The 19,060-nt window shown below is 48.6% G+C and overlaps 2 protein-coding genes across 2 annotated transcripts in view; both read left to right on the top strand.

The window, feature by feature from the left end:
- Positions 1-15,875, top strand: part of LOXHD1 (lipoxygenase homology PLAT domains 1) — a 183,419-nt gene extending 167,544 nt beyond the window's left edge. The window contains exons 38-41 of the mRNA XM_050767982.1: positions 1,088-1,258; positions 6,839-6,971; positions 8,191-8,349; positions 14,308-15,875. Of these exons, the coding sequence (XP_050623939.1) occupies positions 1,088-1,258; positions 6,839-6,971; positions 8,191-8,349; positions 14,308-14,788 (944 nt within the window). The 3' untranslated portion in view covers positions 14,789-15,875. The remainder of the gene's footprint in view (positions 1-1,087; positions 1,259-6,838; positions 6,972-8,190; positions 8,350-14,307) is intronic.
- The window catches only part of ATP5F1A (ATP synthase F1 subunit alpha), a 541,488-nt gene that overhangs the window by 133,403 nt on the left and 389,025 nt on the right, over positions 1-19,060 (top strand). The gene's annotated exons all lie outside the window — the stretch shown is intronic.

Raw genomic sequence — 19,060 nt, forward strand, 5'->3', positions numbered from 1 at the left:
AGTTTCCTTGTGGACATATAATGAGCAGCAAGTAACCTGCCAAACCACGGGGATTTCCTCCTGCATGGGGTCCTTTGATTCTAAGGGTTCTCAAGGACTTTGAAGAGAAGAGAGTAACTGAACCAGTACATAGTATAAAGAGCATGCAGCTGTCACATGCATGCTATTTACACCATGCAGGCAAGTGCACATCAATTCATATTTGATAGCTGTGCTATGGTGGGCACACTTCCGAGGGAAGCCCTGCCAATTATAACAAGGGCAGCTATGTGTTCAATATTAGCAACATACCCAAAAGAAATAGCAGCTTTGGATTTGTTCTACGATTGTTGAACAGCTTAGCCAAGTCATGACACATTCATTCATTCAGCATTCATTGAGCAACTGCTACTTGCCAGTCGTTACACTAGGGATGAGAGAAACGAAAACAAGTAAAACCTACTCACTGCCTTCAAGAGCTCATGGCCTGGAGGACGAGACACATGTAAATACTGACAACATAAGGTGGTCAGGGTGTGGCCACGGCAGATGCAGGGGTCTATAGGAGCATGGAGAATACCTGATGCAGGCCTAGTGGGTGGTCAGGGGACATCAGGGAAGGCTTCCTGGAGGAGTTGACACCTAAACTGATTCTGGAAAGATAATGGGCATGGACTAGGTAAATACTGGTGTCAGGAAGTAACAGAAGTCATCCTTCATCTTAGTGAGCTCCAGAAAATTCTATTTTGGGTCAGAGATCTCAATTATGAATCTAATGAAAGCTATGAGCTCTCCCCCTGGTAAAATGTTCATGTATAATTACAGCACAATTTCTTGGGGTCATGGACTGCTTAAGTTCCATACACAGATCCTCTAGGGTTCATGAACCCCAAGTTAAGGGCTTTGCAGAAAATTATATCCTCTGTGCTGGAGGAACCCTCTGAGACCACCTAACCCAACCCCTCACTTTATCAACAAGGAGAACAAGGCCAAAGAGGACAGATAACTTGTTCAGGGCCACACAGCCAGTGGGTTGTGGGGATGTAGAAGTCTGAAAGGGGAGGGAAGGCACGTCCAGATTCCAGTCCCCATGGTATCTTTTCCACAGGGATATTTCCTGGCTGGCATCTGAGCTATGTTGATGTGAAGGACAACTCCCGCGACGAGACCTTCCGCTTCCAGTGCGACTGCTGGCTCTCCAAGAGTGAGGGTGACGGGCAGACGGTCCGCGACTTTGCCTGTGCCAACAACAAGATCCATGATGAGCTGGAAGAGACCAGTATGTGGGGGAGAGCATTGGCTCAGGAGGGAGGCAGGGAATGGTGCTGGAATAAGAAGACACTGTTCCAGCTGGAGGGGCATCAGATGCCCGATGCAGGGAATAATATGGAGAGATGCATTAGGAAACATCCTAACTGCTGTTTGGTGAAACTAGAACTGCTAAGAAACACTGATGCCAGCTCATGGCTCAGAATCACAGGGACTAATTAGGTAGCAGGAAAACCCACTGGGGACAAGCTGACCCTGACCTGAAGGCTGAGCTGGGTGGTTTGGTGTGGAGTCCTCTCTGGTTTATTTTTATAACATGGACATCATCCAACTGATGCCTGTGGCAACAGCTGCCTAATCAACACTTCCTAGAAACAGAATGCAGGGGAAGCCAGTATCTCCAGCAGCGGCTTTCCTTTTGTCCCTTCCTCAGGGGATATTTAAAGGGGAAGAGTAATTGATCCTGAGGGGATGGCCATCAAAGCCTAGGGAGATGTGCCTCTCACAGATGCCAGGGTCTGGGCCCAACAGATTGGAAGAGGCTTATCAAAGGCAGAGCCTGATATAAGAAATGGATTTTTCCAATCTTAGTTATTAAGGCAGCACTAGCTTCAGTAAGAGGCAAACCCCTAAATCTCAGTGTCTTCACACAACAAAACACTTTTCACTCCTTTTATACCCAGTCCAGTATGTGTGTTTGGTGGGAGGTCTTCCACGGAGTGATTTAGGGACCCAAGCTCCTTCTATCTGTATCTCAATCATTTCTAATGTGTGGCTTCCATATTTCTTGCAAATGGGAAAAGAGCATGGAGAAGGCACACTCCCCTAATAGAACTCACATCCTATTAGTGAAAACTAGTCATGTGGTACCACCAGATGCAAGGGCACTTGGGAAATGTAGTCCCTGGCTGGGCAGCTCCTTCCAGGGGACCACTGTAGGCTATGGAAAGGAGGCCACCAACCCACACTCATCTCTACCATGCCATCCAAACTGCTCAATGATGAGATTAGCTGCCTTGAGAGGTAGTGAGCACTATGTCCCTGGGAGTATTCAAACAAGGGCCAAGCACCCATTTATCCAGAATTCCTGTATGAGGATTCCTGCCCTAATTCAGAAGGTAGACTCCCAACTTGTATAATTGCACTCCTAAGAAGTTATGGGTGCCCAGTTTTATTTTAGATGCTATGAATGATGCATATGGCTTTGTGGCCTCTAGTTTATTTGTATTGTCCTTTGCACATGCATTAGTCTCTCAATACATCCAAAAGCTCCCACAGGTTAGGGATAGCATCACTCATGTATGTAGCCCTCTGCAGCTCTGCAGGCCTTGGGGATCAGTAGGTGCTCAATTGGTGCTCAGTGAATGGAAGAAAATACAGTCCTTGTCCTTACAGCCTCACAATCTAGTTCGAGGGAAACTTTACGCACCTTACACAAGTGCCATGATAATCAATAGAGATTCCTCAGGCTATTGGTGTCCAGGAAAGTAGAGAGTTGTAAGGCTTGGAGCATAATCACTGAGTCTCCTTCACAAATTCCCTGCCAAACCTCTGCTAAAATCTGTGAGATTGACAGGGAGATTGTAGAGGGTAAGTGACCCTTCTGTTGGTTCCAGAAGGATGTGTGCATGCTGGAGACCAGAGGGCAAGGACGCATAGCCAGGAGAGGGCCTGAATCAATCCCTCTTTACTGGGAGGTTGCATAGAGCAAAGTGATGCCATCTGGGCTGCCCATGAGGGGACAGGCAGCCACACCTGTGTCCTCAGATAGAGGTTCAGCCTGGAGGCAGTCGTGGATGCAGCTTGAGGCAAGCATGCCAACCCTCAGCTACCTTCATTTAACCATGTGACAAACTCTTACTGAGTACCCACAAGGGCCAGGCCCTAATCTGACTTCTGGGGACACACTAATCAATGAAACAGAGACTCTGCTCTCATGGCACTTACATGCTGACATCACTGACCCCAAGGCATCTCTGGACACTCAGTGTGTGAGGACAAATACTCTCTTGTACTTGAACAGAGCTTTATGGGGCTGAAAGCATTCCACATCCATGTTCTCAATAGATCTTTGCAATCCTACTCCCACCCCGTGAAATAGAGGGGGTGCAAATTCACAACTCTGTATCATGGATAAGGCAAACAAAAACCCAGAAAAGTTAAGTGACACGTTGAAGGCCCACTGCACCGCTCCAGGATGTCTTGTCCTTATTAGGCCTGGCTGGTACTCCAGATTAAGTGATTGCTCCATCTCATTTAGCTTCCTGTTCTCTACCTTTATCCCCAACTCTTGTTGGCAATTCTAGAAGCTGCTCCTTGCCCTCTCCGAGCATCTGCCTCTGCAGATGGTTCCAATGTGCAGCCAAAGCTGAAAACCATTGGCAATCTTTAAATAATACTAACGTCTGGGTCCCACTCCCAGAGATTCTATTGTAATTGATCCAGGGTCAGAAAAAAGGCCAGGACAGTAAGATCATATGCACATGTGTTTACATGCATGCTTGTATACACATGCATGTGCACATGCACACACACACACACACACACACCCCTGGAAGGACAAAAACATCTCTCGCTGGGACATCCTCTGGCAGGGCCAATGTCTTCCTCTCTGCAGCCCCTCCCACTCCCTGTGCTCCCACTCAAAGCCTTTTAAGGTTGCCCAGTCAGCCTTACCTGCAACATTTCCAGCCAAAATACAGTCCAGCTTGCAGGTCAGCTCCCCAGGGATGGAACGTTCACTGCTTGCTTCACCAGACAGTTCAGCTAGAAAATCCATCTTCATATTTATGTTATTGAAGCATCCATCCTTTGGTAGTCCCAATGGAGTCAAACAGAAAGTTTCAGGAGTGGTCAGGACTCTTGGTTGTATGTACCTGAAACCCAATCCTAAGCTGGCTCCAGCAAAAGGGAATATATTGGCTCCCAGAACTTGGAAGTCTTGGGTGGCTCTAGCCGAGACTTGGCTGTCTCCAGAGGCTCCAGTGATCTCAGTATGTCTCTTTCTTCTCCTCTCAGCTCTGTTTCCTTCCATGTGTCAACTTTGTTTTAGTACATTGTGGAAGTTGGCTGCTCGCAGCTCCAATCCCATACCGTTCCAGCTTAATAGCTTCCATGGAAGGGAAGAGAGCATCTCCCTGGGGAGGATTCTTATTGGCCAGGTCCAGGACTCTCAGCCCCATCCAACCCACATGGTAGGAGCTCCCCAACATAAACAATGGTCCTGAAACATGAGACAGTGAAATCCAAATGCCCACTGGAAGCCCAACTATGCTCCTAGCATTCATCCATGGCCATTACATGCCCCTGTAGTTCTTGTCTCGAGACTAAACATCTGTTTATTATGCAGCTCCTTGAACAATGTGACATTGAATCTTCCCTGCATCCTGCCCCTTCCCCTTTCGGTACAACCTGTGTCGCTCATTCGTTGCCCTCTGCAGATGCCATGCCCAGGATGAAGGCAAGATTTCAAGGGGGATCTGCTCGCTCCTCTCCTGTCTTGCCTTTCAAACTATGACACATGCCCCCTAAGCTCACAGTAGCTTTGCTGGTGGCCTCTTTATGCTAGTGACTTCCATGTGCTTCTTCCTTTGCATGACTGCCAAGAGCCTTCCTCCAGTGGGGCTTGTCCTTGGGTGTGCTGGCCCCACGGGAGATCTCTGTTAGATGGGGTTCATCACTTCTACCTGCCCTGAATGTTCAAGCTCCTGATCCTGTTTCATCTGCTCCTTCCCAGCAACCTGTGAAAAAAGTTGAGAATCATGCCTTCTACATTTTTATCAAGCCACTTCCTCTGGGAAAGAAAGCAAGATGAAAATATGCTGATTGAAACTTCCTTTCGAAAGGCCACCGATGCGACTAGCAACATTTGTTTCTAATCTACCTAAATGTCCTTGCTTACAAACCTTCTCTACCTTATCCTTAGGACCGTTAGGAAAGAATTCATTTCAATCCATGTAGGACAGGCCACCCACATCATCTCTCACACTTCCTACTTGAGTCCATCGCGGTGATATGCAGGTTCCCAGTGCTCCCTGCCTCCCTCGCTGATGCTGACAAACCATTTCCCTAACCACACCCAGGATCTCCCTTTGAATTCACCAGTACCTGTTTGCGGAACAAACCATTGCCTCCCATGGGAAAGCAGAAGGCAGTGGTTTGAACCACTGAACAATGTGATTCCCTTGCTGGGATGGCTTTGGGTTCCTGGGCTGGAATCTGTCCTGGGCTGCAGAACCCTTCCCTACTGCAGAAAGGATGCACTCTCTGTGGATCTCTTCCTCCATCAGAGTCTGCCTGTCTCTTTGCCTAGATTCACTCTACTTGTTTCAGGTAGCAGAGATTTCTCCTTGAGAAAAGTTGCAAAAGGGTGGCTGGGGGGCTGGGATTGGTGCTACATTGAGCCACAGGCATGGCCATCTCTCCTCTTCTTTATTTGTATCATGTCTCTGAGATAAAGGCACAGAAACAGAGCTACCCCTTTGGATCCAGAATCCCAGACTGCCAGTCATTGAGGTACTGCAGCAAGGGGTCTATGTCTGGAGACACTCGAGCCAGATACTTACTGTGTCCTCCAGGGTGCCAGTTCCATCCCTGGCCTGGTCCCTGGGGAGTGAGCCTGGATCACGTGCCACACACCCTCAGTATCTCAGCTTAGGGGGATCAGGTTGCAATTTTAATTAGGGTGGTTGGATAGACATCTCTGAGACATGACTTTTGAGTAAGGATGAGAAGCTGAGCCAGTGAGCCAAGCCACTATGGGTGGGGGAGGGAGAAGGAAAGAGGGAAGGACTCCAGGCAGGACAGCATTGCAGAGCTCTAGGGTGGAGCATACCTAAGTGCTCTGGGTGCAGCTAGGAGGCAGAGAGGCTGGAGTGAGAAAGAGAGAAAGTACTAGGACATGAAGTGGGAGAGGAAATGGGGAGCCAGGTTTTCCTCTTACCCCACGGTACTTTGGCTCTTTTTTGCAGGGTTATCTGTCACATTCTGCTATATGGTACAGTCAGTGTTTGTGTCTGGGGCTACAGATTGAGTTCTAGTGTCACCCAGGATCTAGTCCAGTCCTGGCACTTAGCACCTACTTAACCAATGTTGCAGGAGTGCATGCCTGTGCAGACACGATTGAGGGAACAGCAGGGTGAGATGGAATGGCACCGAGACAAGCTACGAGCGAGACTGCTTGCTGGAGCAAGTGCAAGGGTCTTCGGGGTGCTTTGACGGCCTGGGTCTTTCCCCTTTGCTTTTGCACTGGGCCCTCCTTCTTCTCCCTTCTCAGCACCAATCTCCATTTTGCATCTCAGCCCTGTAGCTGAGTGTTCACCACCACCTCCTGCTGCATTCCCAGTGGCTCCCATATTTGCCTGCAAAGAGGTTGCTACTATAAATAAATGAGAGCATTCACTGTAACCCCAGAATCTGGGCAGGTTCTACCTACAACATCTCAATCGTGGTGATTTTAACCTGCCTCCCCCACCCCCAGGCTGTAGCCTAAGACCAAATGAAGGACCAGAGGCTGTGGCCCTATTGCTCCCGCCCTGATGATGGGCACGGCCTCCCCTGTGCTGACCCTCCCCCACCTCCTCCATTACAGCCTACGAGATCGTCATAGAAACGGGCAACAGAGGCGAAACCAGGGAGAACGTCTGGCTCATCCTGGAGGGCAGGAAGAACCGATCCAAAGAGTTTCTCGTGGAAAATTCTTCTAGGCAGCGCGCCTTTAGGAAGTAGGAAGGGGAGGCCCATGGGAAGTGGTGGGGGGTGGGTAGGTAAGGGAGGACCCCAAGAATCTCCCTCTTGGGTGGGAGCCATAGGTACACAAATGGGCCTAACCAGCAAGTACTTACTGAGCAGTGTGCTGATCCTGTGCAAGTGCCCAGGGGCTAAATAGGCAATGGTGAAAGGGAAAGCATGGGACTGCATTTAATGGGAGCCTACCCTGTGGCTGGACAGTGCTACTCACTGCAAACGTTGCCTCATGTCTACAGAGACAAGGACCTTCCATCAGAGCCACTTCTGAACTGCTCAGATGCCCACTTCATCTCCTCACTGCTGAGACAGCCTCTACCTCCCCCTTAACTCTGCTACATCTTTCTCTTAGTCCATTAGACTGGTAGCTTAGAAACAACAGAAATGTATTTCTCACAGTTCTAGAGGCCGGGAGTCCAGGAGCAAGGCACCAGCAAATCTGGTGTCTGGTGAGGGCCCGCCTCCTGGTACATAGCCAGCCATCTTCTCACTGTGTCCTCACATGGCAGAAGGGGGAGGGAGCTCTCTGGGGCCCCTTTTATAAGGGCATGAATCTCATTCATGAGGGCTCAGCTATCATGACCCCATCACCTCTCAAAGGCCCCACCTCCAAATACCATCATACTGGAGAATAGGTTTCAACATATAAATTTGGGGGAGCTGGGGCACAGATGTTCCATTTATAACAACCTTTTCTTCAAATCTCCACATCAGGATGAAGTCTGGACTCCTTAGACTGGCACTTACAGACCCCAGCAGACCGCCTGCACCCCTACCTTCTCCATTAGCTTTTCCCTCCCTGAACCCAAACTCCATCCAAGCCAGCATTCCCCCAGAAATATCTGTACCTCCATACCCCACTATTCCCACCCATGACTTTGCTAAGACATGTCTGTTTCAGGGGACTCTTCCCTTCCCCTCCTCCCTCTGCTCTCCAAGTCTCACCACCCTCACCATCTCCATCCTGCATAACGTTGTCGCCATTCTCTGGTGCTTGGACCAGGCAGCTAGTGGGGCTTTTTCATTGTGATTGTCTTGGTCCCAAACTGAACTGAACCCCTCAAAGCCCCCAGGACTGCCGTGAGGTCCTGCTTGCCATCCCATCCCTGTTCCTGGCCCAGTGCTTGGAATGCAGCAAGCCCCCAACAAATGCTTACCTGCTCCAGTGGGCAAAGACCACACCTTTGTTTCCTGCAGGGGGACCACAGACACATTTGAGTTTGACAGCGTCTACTTGGGGGACATTGCCTCCCTCTGCGTGGGCCACCTCGCCAGGGAAGACCGGTTCATCCCCAAGAGGGAGCTTGTCTGGCATGTCAAGACCATCACCATCACCGAGATGGAGTATGGCAATGTGTATGTACTGAGCCTTTCCCCGAGGAAGTGCCCCTCCCTCAGCATAGGGCAGGGACTGAGCTGGAACGTGGGCAAGAGAGCAGGGTGTGAGGAGGTATATTCTTCAAGGTCAAGATTACCCCATTCAGGAGGCCTAGAAGGCAGGAAGGGAAGAGACACCTGTATGGTTCTGAAGCTATCGGGATTATGCATCTACTGTCAGAGGCAGGGGAGTAGGCCAGATGACCTTGGGTGCATCTAGTCTTTGAATCCAGGGATGCTTCCTTGGAAGAATACTGAGAAAGTCAAACAGTGCCAGAGAGCAGAGACTTCCCTTGCCTTCCCCTTCCCTCAATCTAAAATAACAAAGAAACACAGCTTTGAAGCCTGCTGTTTACACGGTCATAGTGAAAACCCACCATCCATGTGGGCAGAGTAGGGACCAGAGACAAGGTAGGGTAATCCAATGGTCCATCTGCCTCACAGTACCCCAGATAAGGGGCTTTGCATTCTCCCATTGGAACCTTCTGGAGACTCAGGCATTTCTGGAAGATTAAGGGTCTTAGTTACCTGGGCAACATAGTCACAGTCATCAATTTGTCTAATTAAAACCCCTTGGTAGCCAAACTGGAAGCCAGAAAGAACCCTGAGGCTCTGGAAGGCAGGAAAGGTGCTGAGAAGGAGGCAGGGTAGGTTGGAAACGGGAATCCAAGGTCAAGGCTTGCCAAAGAGTAAGTGAAAGCTGAGTACACAGCTCACAGGGCCAGAACCACCATGGACCCTCCACATCTGCATCTCTCCCTGGGGCTGGCCCTGCTCATACCACACCCTAAAGCCTTCCCTGTACAAGGAAAGGTAACCTCTGTCTGCACAGGTAACCTCTGTCTGCAGTAGCCAGGCTGGACCCAGGCAGAGCCCTCAGCTACGTGCTCTGGCCCTCAGGAGCCCAAGCTTCTCAAAGCCACATTCGTCCAACCTGCAGCTCCCTGGATTTGGCTCCCCCAGACCAAGCAACTCCTTGGGAATTTGGCAGACTGCCATAACAAAATAACAGACAGTGGGTGGCTTAAACAACAGAAAGCTATTTCTCACAGCTTTGGAGGCTGGAAGTCTGAGATCAGGGTTCTAGCATGGTGAAGTTCTCGGAGGACTGTCTTTCTGGCCTGCATATGGCCGCCTTCTCTCTGTGTCCTCACGTGGTCGAGAGAGAGATCTGGTTTCTCTTCCTCTTCATGTAAAGGAACTAATTCCATCATAAGAGCCCCACCCTCATGACCTTATCTAAACCTAATTATCTCTCAAAGTCCCCCATCTGCAAATACCATTGCATTGGGGGTTCCAGGTTCAACGTATAAATTTGGGGAGATACAACTCTGTTCATAGCAACTTCCCTCTTGAGCTATGGCATTATTTGCTGCTCTTTTAGAGAAAGCTCAGCTCAAGTACAATCAATCCTGTAGGAGTTGCTCTATGTGCCTGCTAGGACCAGTACTGATGAGAATTTGACAGTTGGGAGACTATCCCAGAAAAGTGAATGACTCACTGGGCAAGTCAGGGCCAGGCCTAAGCCCTTTCCACGGCTCAGTACTACCTCCCATTCACAGGGATTGTGTCTGCTGATACTGCTCCTCTGCAAACCTCCCAAAATAAACAAAACAAAATAAAATAGTCACCCTCACATTACCCTTAATCCCACAATGTTGGCCAAGAGAGAGAGTTCTCAGCACCACCTGGCGCTTTCCTGTCTTAGGAGGAAAGGAAGGCAAAGGCCCAACTGTAAGCTTCCCGTCCCACGGTCCTGGGCTCGAGTTGTAGAATTTTCCATCCTGTGGAAGAAGAAACCTCTCCTAATTGAAGCATCTTTCCCTCCAGCCTCAGGAATGCAGCCTGTCGTTGGCTGTCACCAGAGCTGGAGGGGGAGGAAGAGATATCTGTGGGGAAGGGGCTCTTCCTGAAGTGAAGGGGTTGCAGGGGTTCCAGGCCCCTGGATACTAGCACTGTCTCCTGGTCAACTGTGTGGCCTCCAGCAGTTACCCTTCTCCTCCTTGTGCTTCACGTTGCCCTTTGGGAGGAGAGCTGGATGCTCTATAGGGTCTAGGGTAGAGGAACGATGGCAGGGGTGTCAGCCTAGGAGCTCTCTGAAGTCATGCCCTAGCTCACCCCTGCCTGCCTGCAGTTCTCAAGCCTGTGGTCTCTGCTGGATGAAAACCTGTCTCCTGCAGAAATATCACTTTCGTCCAGAAGGGGGACTTTGTAGGCATGTTTAATTGTGGTGACAATTCACATGGTCTCATTCTAGAAGGCACCTACATTCTGTATTATAAAACCACTTGCTTAACACTGTGTGTAACATCCACAATTCCTTTCCTGCCACCACATTAGCCATATGTGGAGTTCCATGAATTACAAATGAATTTAATCTCAATCTCTCATATACGCAATAACTCCAAATATCCATCTCCCAACTATTTCCATTCTGACCCCTCTTTTGCATGTGCTGTTGACCTTCCTGACCAGTTCTCATTCATCACTAATAGCCTCAGGATTTGGGTGAAAAGTAATACAAAAAGACCTTTATTTTTTAACTGAAAACACCTTTATTGTTTATCCCAGTAGCATATCTAATACACAACCATAAAAATTCAAATAATACAGAAACGTATGTAAAAGAAAGTAAAAATTCCCTACAGCCCTGCCCATCAGAGGTGGCCACCGTGATGAGCATTTTGGTGACCCCATTCTCTGTGGCATTTTTCTGATACACAGTGTTCACAGATGTGCACTTATACATAGTTTTGAATATGCATCAGTTCTTTCTGCTCATTTTTCTCTGCTTTTGCCTTTACTCTGGCTGGACACCTTCCCCCCTTTCTAGCAGGAGCAGCCCGCTGCGTGTCCTTCCAAAGCCAGAGCTTTGTGTAAGTCTGTAGGGCCCACATTTTGGTGATCCTATAATTATGTCTATCAGAAAACATTTCCTTATATCTACACCAGGGAATATTTTTCAGCCATCAAAAATAATGAATTAAATACATACCAGATGACTTGGAGCAATTCCCAGGAAGTATTATTGAGTGAGAAAATCGAGACACAGGAAAACATGTCTTATGTGATGCCGTTTTGTAAAGGGAACACTGACATCCCCATATGTCTATGTACACGTGGGTCTGTGCAGGGTTGGGTGAAACGGAGGGAAATTTGGCAGGCTACACCCTCAACTGTTACATGGGTTATCTGAGGAGAAGGGATGCTGAAGTGAGAGGAAGAAGAGAGAGAGCCAAGCAAAAAGGGAGCAAAAAAAAAAGTACATTTAGAAAAGTATGTATAGGATCAGATGATTTTTGTATTTATATAGAATTATGCATATTAGTGGGCATATGCATAAAGAAATGCATTTTAAGAGAATTTTAAAACAATGCACATATATCCTCCTCTAAGAAATTGTAGTATGTAACAACAATCCAAATTTATCAAGTGATAAATTGGGGGAAGACAATCTCAAAACAGAATAAGGATTTCCTGCAAATGTCTTTAAATGGCTTATTCTTCAGGGCCAGGCAGGCTTTGACTCTGGGTCACCTTAAGCAGTGACTTTTCTTCTCCAAGTCTCAGTTCCTCCTCCTATGAAACGGGAGGATGATGCCCAGGGTTGTTGTGGGAGCTAATGAGATTCAAGAATGCAAAGTCCTGGAGTTGCGTAAGCAGGCAAAAAACCAAAGGTGTTTTTTTGTTGTTGTTGTTGTTTTGTTTTTTCTGTTAAGAATGTTCATCTAAAATAGGGTTTGATTTTGCACCATTGGGCACACCTTTTCAGTGTTGCATTCCTGAAGTTGTTAGCCAGCACCAAGACTGCTTGTTTTCAAAGGTGTTAGCATATTAGCAATTTGGAGTGGGAAGAAACCATAGCAATTGTTCAGTACAAACCTCCAGCTTTGCCAATGGGAAAATCAAGATCTGGGTAGGAGATGTGACTTGTCCAAGGTCATGCAGGTGGTAGGTGGCAGGGCTGGGGCAAACCATGCCCTCTCACATCATGTGCAGCATTTTCCCACCATGCTGTCTGACTTTTTCCTTTATAATTCCTGAACTCACTGTCATTACCCAGAGTCTAAAATTGGGGATGTTCAAGAGAAGGTTTGGGAGGACTTCTTGGTCCAAGACAATTCTCTTGGCTCCAGACTTGCTTCTGCTTGTGATGGCTTCTTTGGTAGAGGACTTTCTCTTTCCCCTTGTACTCTGCAGTCTGTGAACACATAGACACACACACACACACACACACATATGCATATATACACAAACTCTTAGTTCAACTCAGTCAAGTGTAAGGAATTTGGGAGCACAAATTTAATAGTCGTATTTCCACTTGTTTTGCCTGGGAGGCAAACCTGGGAGGCGGAGCTTGCACCACTTGCCTTTTCAAAAAAAAAAAAAAAAAAAAAGAAAAGAAAAGAAAAACGAAGTAAAATCAGGAAGCAACTTGTCACTCTGGATTCAGCAACTTCCTCTAAAGGTGACACCACCAGGTACAAACATTAACCAGTCCCTTTGAGGGAGCAAGAGCATCTGCAGATGGGAGTGAGCTTGGAAAAGAGCAGGTGACAGGTGAGAAAGGAAAGCACAGCTGTGTGCAGTGACTCACACCTGTAATCCTAGTGCTTTGGGAGGCCAGCGCAGGAGGATTGCTTGAGGCCGGAAGTTTAAGATTAGCCTGGGAAACATGGTGAGACCCTATCTCTACAAAAATATATATTTTTTAATTAGCTGGGCATGATAGTGCATGCTCATATTCCCAGCTACTCAGGAGGCTGAGGCAGGAGGATGACTTGAGCCCAGGAGTTCGAGGTTATAGTGAGCTGTGATCACACCACTGCAGTTCAACCTGGGTAGCAAACTGATACCCTGTCTCTAAAGAAAATAAAAATTAAAAATACATTTAAAAAAATAAAGGAAAACACAAGGGAGAGAAGAGTCAGATCACGAGGAGTTTTGCAGACCATTGTAAAGTCTTTGGCTTTTACTTGACATGGGAAGCTACTGGAGGGTTCTGAACAGGGGAAGGTCATACTTGCACTTACATCTCAACAGGATCACATGGCTGCTGCCTACAGAATTGACCACAGGTAGCAAAAAGCTAGAAGACCAGTTAGGAGGCTCTTGATAATTTCCAAATAGGAGATGATGGTGACTTAGACACAAGTAGCAGCAGGGCAGATAGATACTGGATAGTTTTCAAGTGGGCTGGTTCTGGATATATCTTAAAAATAGGGTCGGCTGGGCACAGTAGCTCACGCCTGTAATCCCAACATTTTGGGAGCCTGAAGCGGGTGAATCATGAGGTCAGGAGTTCCAGACTAGCCTGGCCAAGATGGTGAAAAAAAAATTAGAGTCAACAGGATTTGCTTATGGATTATATATGGAGTATGAGGGGCAAAAAAGAAGTAGAAGAATCTGGCTCACGCCTGTAATCCCAACACTTTGGGAGTCCGGGGTGGGCGGATCACGAGGTCAGGAGATCAAGACCATCCTGGCTAACACAGTGAAACCCCATCTCTACTAAAAATACAAAAAAAAAAAAAAAATAGCCGGGCATGGTGGCGGGTGCCTGTAGTCCCAGCTACTTGGGAGGCTGAGGCAGGAGAATGGTGTGAACCTGGGAGGCGGAGCTTGCACCACTGCACTCCAGCCTGGGAGAGAGAAGGAGACTCCGTCTCAAAAAAAAAAAAAAAAAAAAAAAAAAAAGAAAAGAAAAACGAAGTAGAGGAATCAGGAAGCAACTGGAAGAATGGAGATGCCTGTCCATGGCGAATTTTAAGTTAAACAAGAATCCATACTCACAGTTTAACCCAACATTTCCAGCTCCAATATCCCATTACCCTGGGAAGGGACCATTTATGGATGAGCAAGGGGATCCGGGGAGGGAGCAGCCTTGGCTGGGGTCTGCTTAGCCCCTCCCCCTCCTCTCTCCCACGTCTCTGCCAGGTACTTCTTTAACTGCGACTGCCTCATCCCGCTCAAGAGGAAAAGGAAGTACTTCAAGGTATTCGAAGTTACCAAGACGACGGAGAGCTTTGCCAGCAAGGTCCAGAGCCTGGTGCCCGTCAAATACGAAGTCATCGTGACGACAGGCTATGAGCCAGGGGCAGGCACCGACGCCAACGTCTTCGTGACCATCTTTGGGGCCAACGGAGACACAGGCAAGCGGGAGCTGAAGCAGAAAATGCGCAACCTCTTCGAGCGAGGCAGCACAGACCGCTTCTTCCTGGAGACGCTGGAGCTGGGCGAGCTGCGCAAGGTGCGCCTGGAGCACGACAGCAGCGGCTACTGCTCAGGCTGGCTGGTGGAGAAGGTGGAGGTCACCAACACCAGCACCGGTGTGGCCACCATCTTCAACTGCGGCAGGTGGCTGGACAAGAAGCAGGGGGATGGGCTCACCTGGAGAGACCTCTTCCCTTCTGTCTGAGGGGCTACAGCCCCCACCCTCTCACTGAGATGCCCCGATCTCACATTTCTGCCCTCCATCTTGGTGGTCAGCAGCCCTCCAAAGCCTCTGGAGTTGGCACTGGGGGCCAGCAGGCCGCTGAGAACTTCATGGGGTCCTGCTCCCCACCCTACCCCCAGTTTATTGAACCTACAGTGATCATAATTAGCTTGTGTCATAATCTGTGGCAGCCCAAAAATAGCTTTTTGTATTCCCTTTTTCTGTAATAACAGTAGTGATCAGGCTGGGACTTGCTGTCGAGTGTGGATGAGAAATTGAGTCTTCACCCAGGGGATAGAAGTGGAGAAGGAGAGGGCATCGAGATGGTGTATTTTAAGCAAAAACTAATTAACACTTTTCCCCAAAAAAGCTGGGCTAATTAAATTATTACCAACCATATCCTATAAAGAATTCATCTTAGCATCTGCTTGCTAAGAAGTGTATGATTTTCCCCAGTTTCAATAAATCCAGTGGCAAATGGAGAAAAACATCAGGAGGAAGTGTTTTGCTGGGGGATTTATAAGCCTGTGAAGAGTAGATAATTCTTTCCATCACTTTACAGAGAACGCATTGGCAGGTTCCTGCTGGTTATCCCAGCCTGTGCTAACACAGTCAGGACTGGACACAAAGGTGATAGGGATAGCACCTGCAACAGCCTCGTCACTGGCACTCTAAGGCCGGGAGAGAAAGCAGGGTCATTCAGGTTATTTGGTGATTATAATCTGTGGCTCTCTGTGGGCAGGATTTGGACTGAGAGCTGAGAGGGGCTTGGGAACAAAGTGAAGACCTGGTCTCTACCCTCAAGGGGAATGTGACCTTGCTGGAGAGGCAGCAGGCGAACCGTACATTTGAGTACCCACACAGATTCGCACATGCACACACACTCTCCCTGATCGGCAGTCACGAAGTCACAGCAAGACTTTGCAGAGATCAGCACCTAACTTCTGATTTTCCTGCAGAGAAAAGGACAGCAACAAGGTGGGTCAGGCTGGAAAATAGCCCTATAGGAGGGCACCCCAGGACCAGTGTTTCTGCCGCTTTGCTGTCCCTGCACCCTCTGTCCCAGAAAGGTCTAAACTCGCAGTGAGGCTTCAGGACCCTGAGGCAAGTTCAGACCCCTCTCAGAGATCTCTTGGAGAGAGGTTAAATGCACTGACTCTGGGGCAACCAGCCTGGGTTTAAATCCCCATTCTGCCTCTTCGCAACTGTGAGAACTTGGGCACATTATTTTCTCTCTTTGGGCCTCAGTTTCCTTATCTGTAAGACGGGGGAATGATAATAATGCCCACCTTGTAAATTATGATGAGGACTAAATGAGTTCATGTGTATGTAGTTTTATTTTTTTTTATTTATTTATTTTTTTTTTTTTTTTGAGACGGAGTCTGGCTCTGTCGCCCAGGCTGGAGTGCAGTGGCCGGATCTCAGCTCACTGCAAGCTCCGCCTCCCGGGTTCACGCCATTCTCCTGGCTCAGCCTCCCGAGTAGCTGGGACTACAGGCGCCCGCCACCTCGCCTGGCTAGTTTTTTTTGTATTTTAGTAGAGACGGGGTTTCACCGTGTTAGCCAGGATGGTCTCGATCTCCTGACCTCGTGATCCGCCCGTCTCGGCCTCCCAAAGTGCTGGGATTACAGGCTTGAGCCACCGTGCCCGGCCGCGTGTATGTAGTTTTAATTCAGTGCCTACACCAGATAATGAGTATGTCCACCATGCTGAACACGCAGGACTGGGGTGTGTGGGAAGGGGAAGATGGCATCATTAAACAGCTTTGTTTCCATCTCTTTCTGTGGAACTGGTTCTCCCCCTGTCCCTAGATGAAAATTTAGACAAGCCTCACAACTCCTGTGGACTCCAGTAGGTAATAAAAAGTCCAACAAACACTTTAAGTCATGAAATCCATCTCCATTCTGTAATTTAAATGTCCAGCCCCAATATAAAGATAAAGACATCAAACTTAAAATTGAGCTTCCTGCCATCTCCTGGCTCAGTCCCATCACAGGTGGGCCCCACAGTGAGGGAGGGGTGTGAGTGTGTGTGCATGTGTGTGTGTGCAGTGAGTGTATTATGTAGTGTGCAAGTATGGTGTTTGTGTAGGTGTACACATTAGTGCATGGTGTGTGCCTGTATGTGAATCTCTATGCATGTGTGCATACATGAGCATGGGTGTGTGGGGGGTGTATGTGTGCCTGTGAATATGTGTGAGAGCATGTGTGTGCACGCACATGAGTGTGCAGGTGTGTGTGCGTGCATGTGAATATGTGTGTGTGTACACAAGTGTGGGTGCGGAGTGTGCATGCATGTGTATCTGGGCGTGTGAAGGCGTGTGTGTGAGAACACATGAGTGCAGTGTGGTGTGTGCATGCATGTGAATCTGTGTGCGTGTGTGTGTGTATGAGTGTGTGGTTGTGCTGCACATGCATGTGAATCTGTGTGTACATGAATGTGGGTGTCGTGTGTGCGTGCATATGTGTGTGTGTGAGTCAACCTCCCCTCTCTTCCCCTGCCTTGCCCTGTCCCTCCTCCTCCTGCCTGTTGGTGCGCCAGGATTTCAGACTACTGCGGGAGGAGGAGTAGTGAAGGCAGCAGGCAGCTTCCTGTCCGAGGGCTGCTATTATGGCTGGTGTCTTTGTTTCCAGACCTGACAGGTGTTTAGACTTTCACAAGCGCTTGTGCGGGTTCACCCTCCACTCTATCCTCTTATTTAGGATCTGAGACACTCCACAAGAGGCTCTCGGGCACCCTTCGCTCTGACACACTCCAGCCGTTCAGGCCACTCACCTCTCTGTGACCAGGGCCAGCCCATCTCACCCCAGCCACATCTCCAGAAGGGGCAGGCAGCTTGTCTGCCATATGCGGACACATCCCCTCTCACATAGCCCTGCTGGAGCCCCAGTCGCTTGCCTCTGATTCAAGGGCAGCCAGGAGGCAGGGCGCACACTCAGCCCCACAGGAGGCCTCTCAGGATGTCCTGCCCTTGAATCCACTGCTTCCTCTCAGCCTTCCCATTCTCTGACAGGACCTGGAGGGATGTGTGCGGCCCAGAGTCTAAACTGGTTCTCTGCCCTGTGCTTCTGGCAAGAGATACGATACATGGGGCTCTCACTGCAGAGTGTGGCATCTGTGGGTGACTCGGCCGCCGCTGGTACAGGAGGAACCTGTTACCATCCTGCTGCTGGCGTGTCCTATTAATGTTGGCTTACCATCGACGGGGTAGTGTTGGCCTGGCTCAACAACATACCCCAGGACCTTAGCCAGCTTTCTGGTCATCCTTTACCTGCCCTACCGGCTCGGCTTTCTTCAGAGGATTTGTTGAGATCTGAGGAAACAATTGCTTCGAGAGCTCCATTAAACTCATTAATACTTTTGGTCCATTCCGGGGCACTTTCTTACCCACAGGCCTCCCCAGCCCCTGCCCCCTACCTGGTCCTCCAAGTCCCTGGACCTGGGCTATCTCCATCTGGGCAAGTCGCCCACAGCTCTGTGCCCAGCAGGGTGGCCCCCAGCAATGCCATACACACTGTCCTCTCTGCTGTCCTCTGCCAGGGCTGACCTTTACCTGAAGTCTCCTTGCCACCCATCCACTCCTCCACTCTACCAGGCACTGCGCTTCACATTCTTTTTTGTTATTATTTGTTTTGTTTTTTCGAGAAGTGTCTCACTCTGCCACCCAGGCTGGCGTGCAGTGGCACGATCTCAGCTCACTGCAACCTCCACTTCCCGAGTTCAAGTGATTCTCATGCCTCTGCCTCCCAAACAGCTAGGATTACAGGCACAGGCGACCATACTCGGCTAATTTTTGTATTTTTAGTTGAGATAAGGTTTCACCATGTTGGCCAGGCTGTTCTCAAATTCCTGACCTCAGGTGATCTACCCACCTCACAAAGTGCTGAGATTACAGACATAAGCCACCACTCCCTGCCCACATTCTTTATTTTTAATTGGTGCACAATAATTATACACATCTATGGGGTACATATGGTATTTTGATATATGTATACAATCTGTAATGATTAAAGCAGGGTAATTGGCATATCCATCACCTCGAACATTTATCATTTCCTTGTGTTGGGAACATTTCAAATCTCCTCTTCCAGCTAATTTGAAATATACAATAAATTACTGTTAACTAGAGTCACCCTACTGTGCTATAAAACTCTAGAACATATTCCTCCTATCTAACTGCATGTTTGTACCCATGAACCAGCCTCTCTGTATTCCTCCCAACCCCGTTCCCAACTTCTGATAACTATCATTCT

The sequence above is a fragment of the Macaca thibetana genome, chromosome 18 (assembly GCF_024542745.1).
Source record: "Macaca thibetana thibetana isolate TM-01 chromosome 18, ASM2454274v1, whole genome shotgun sequence".
Classification (NCBI taxonomy): Eukaryota; Metazoa; Chordata; class Mammalia; order Primates; family Cercopithecidae; genus Macaca; species Macaca thibetana.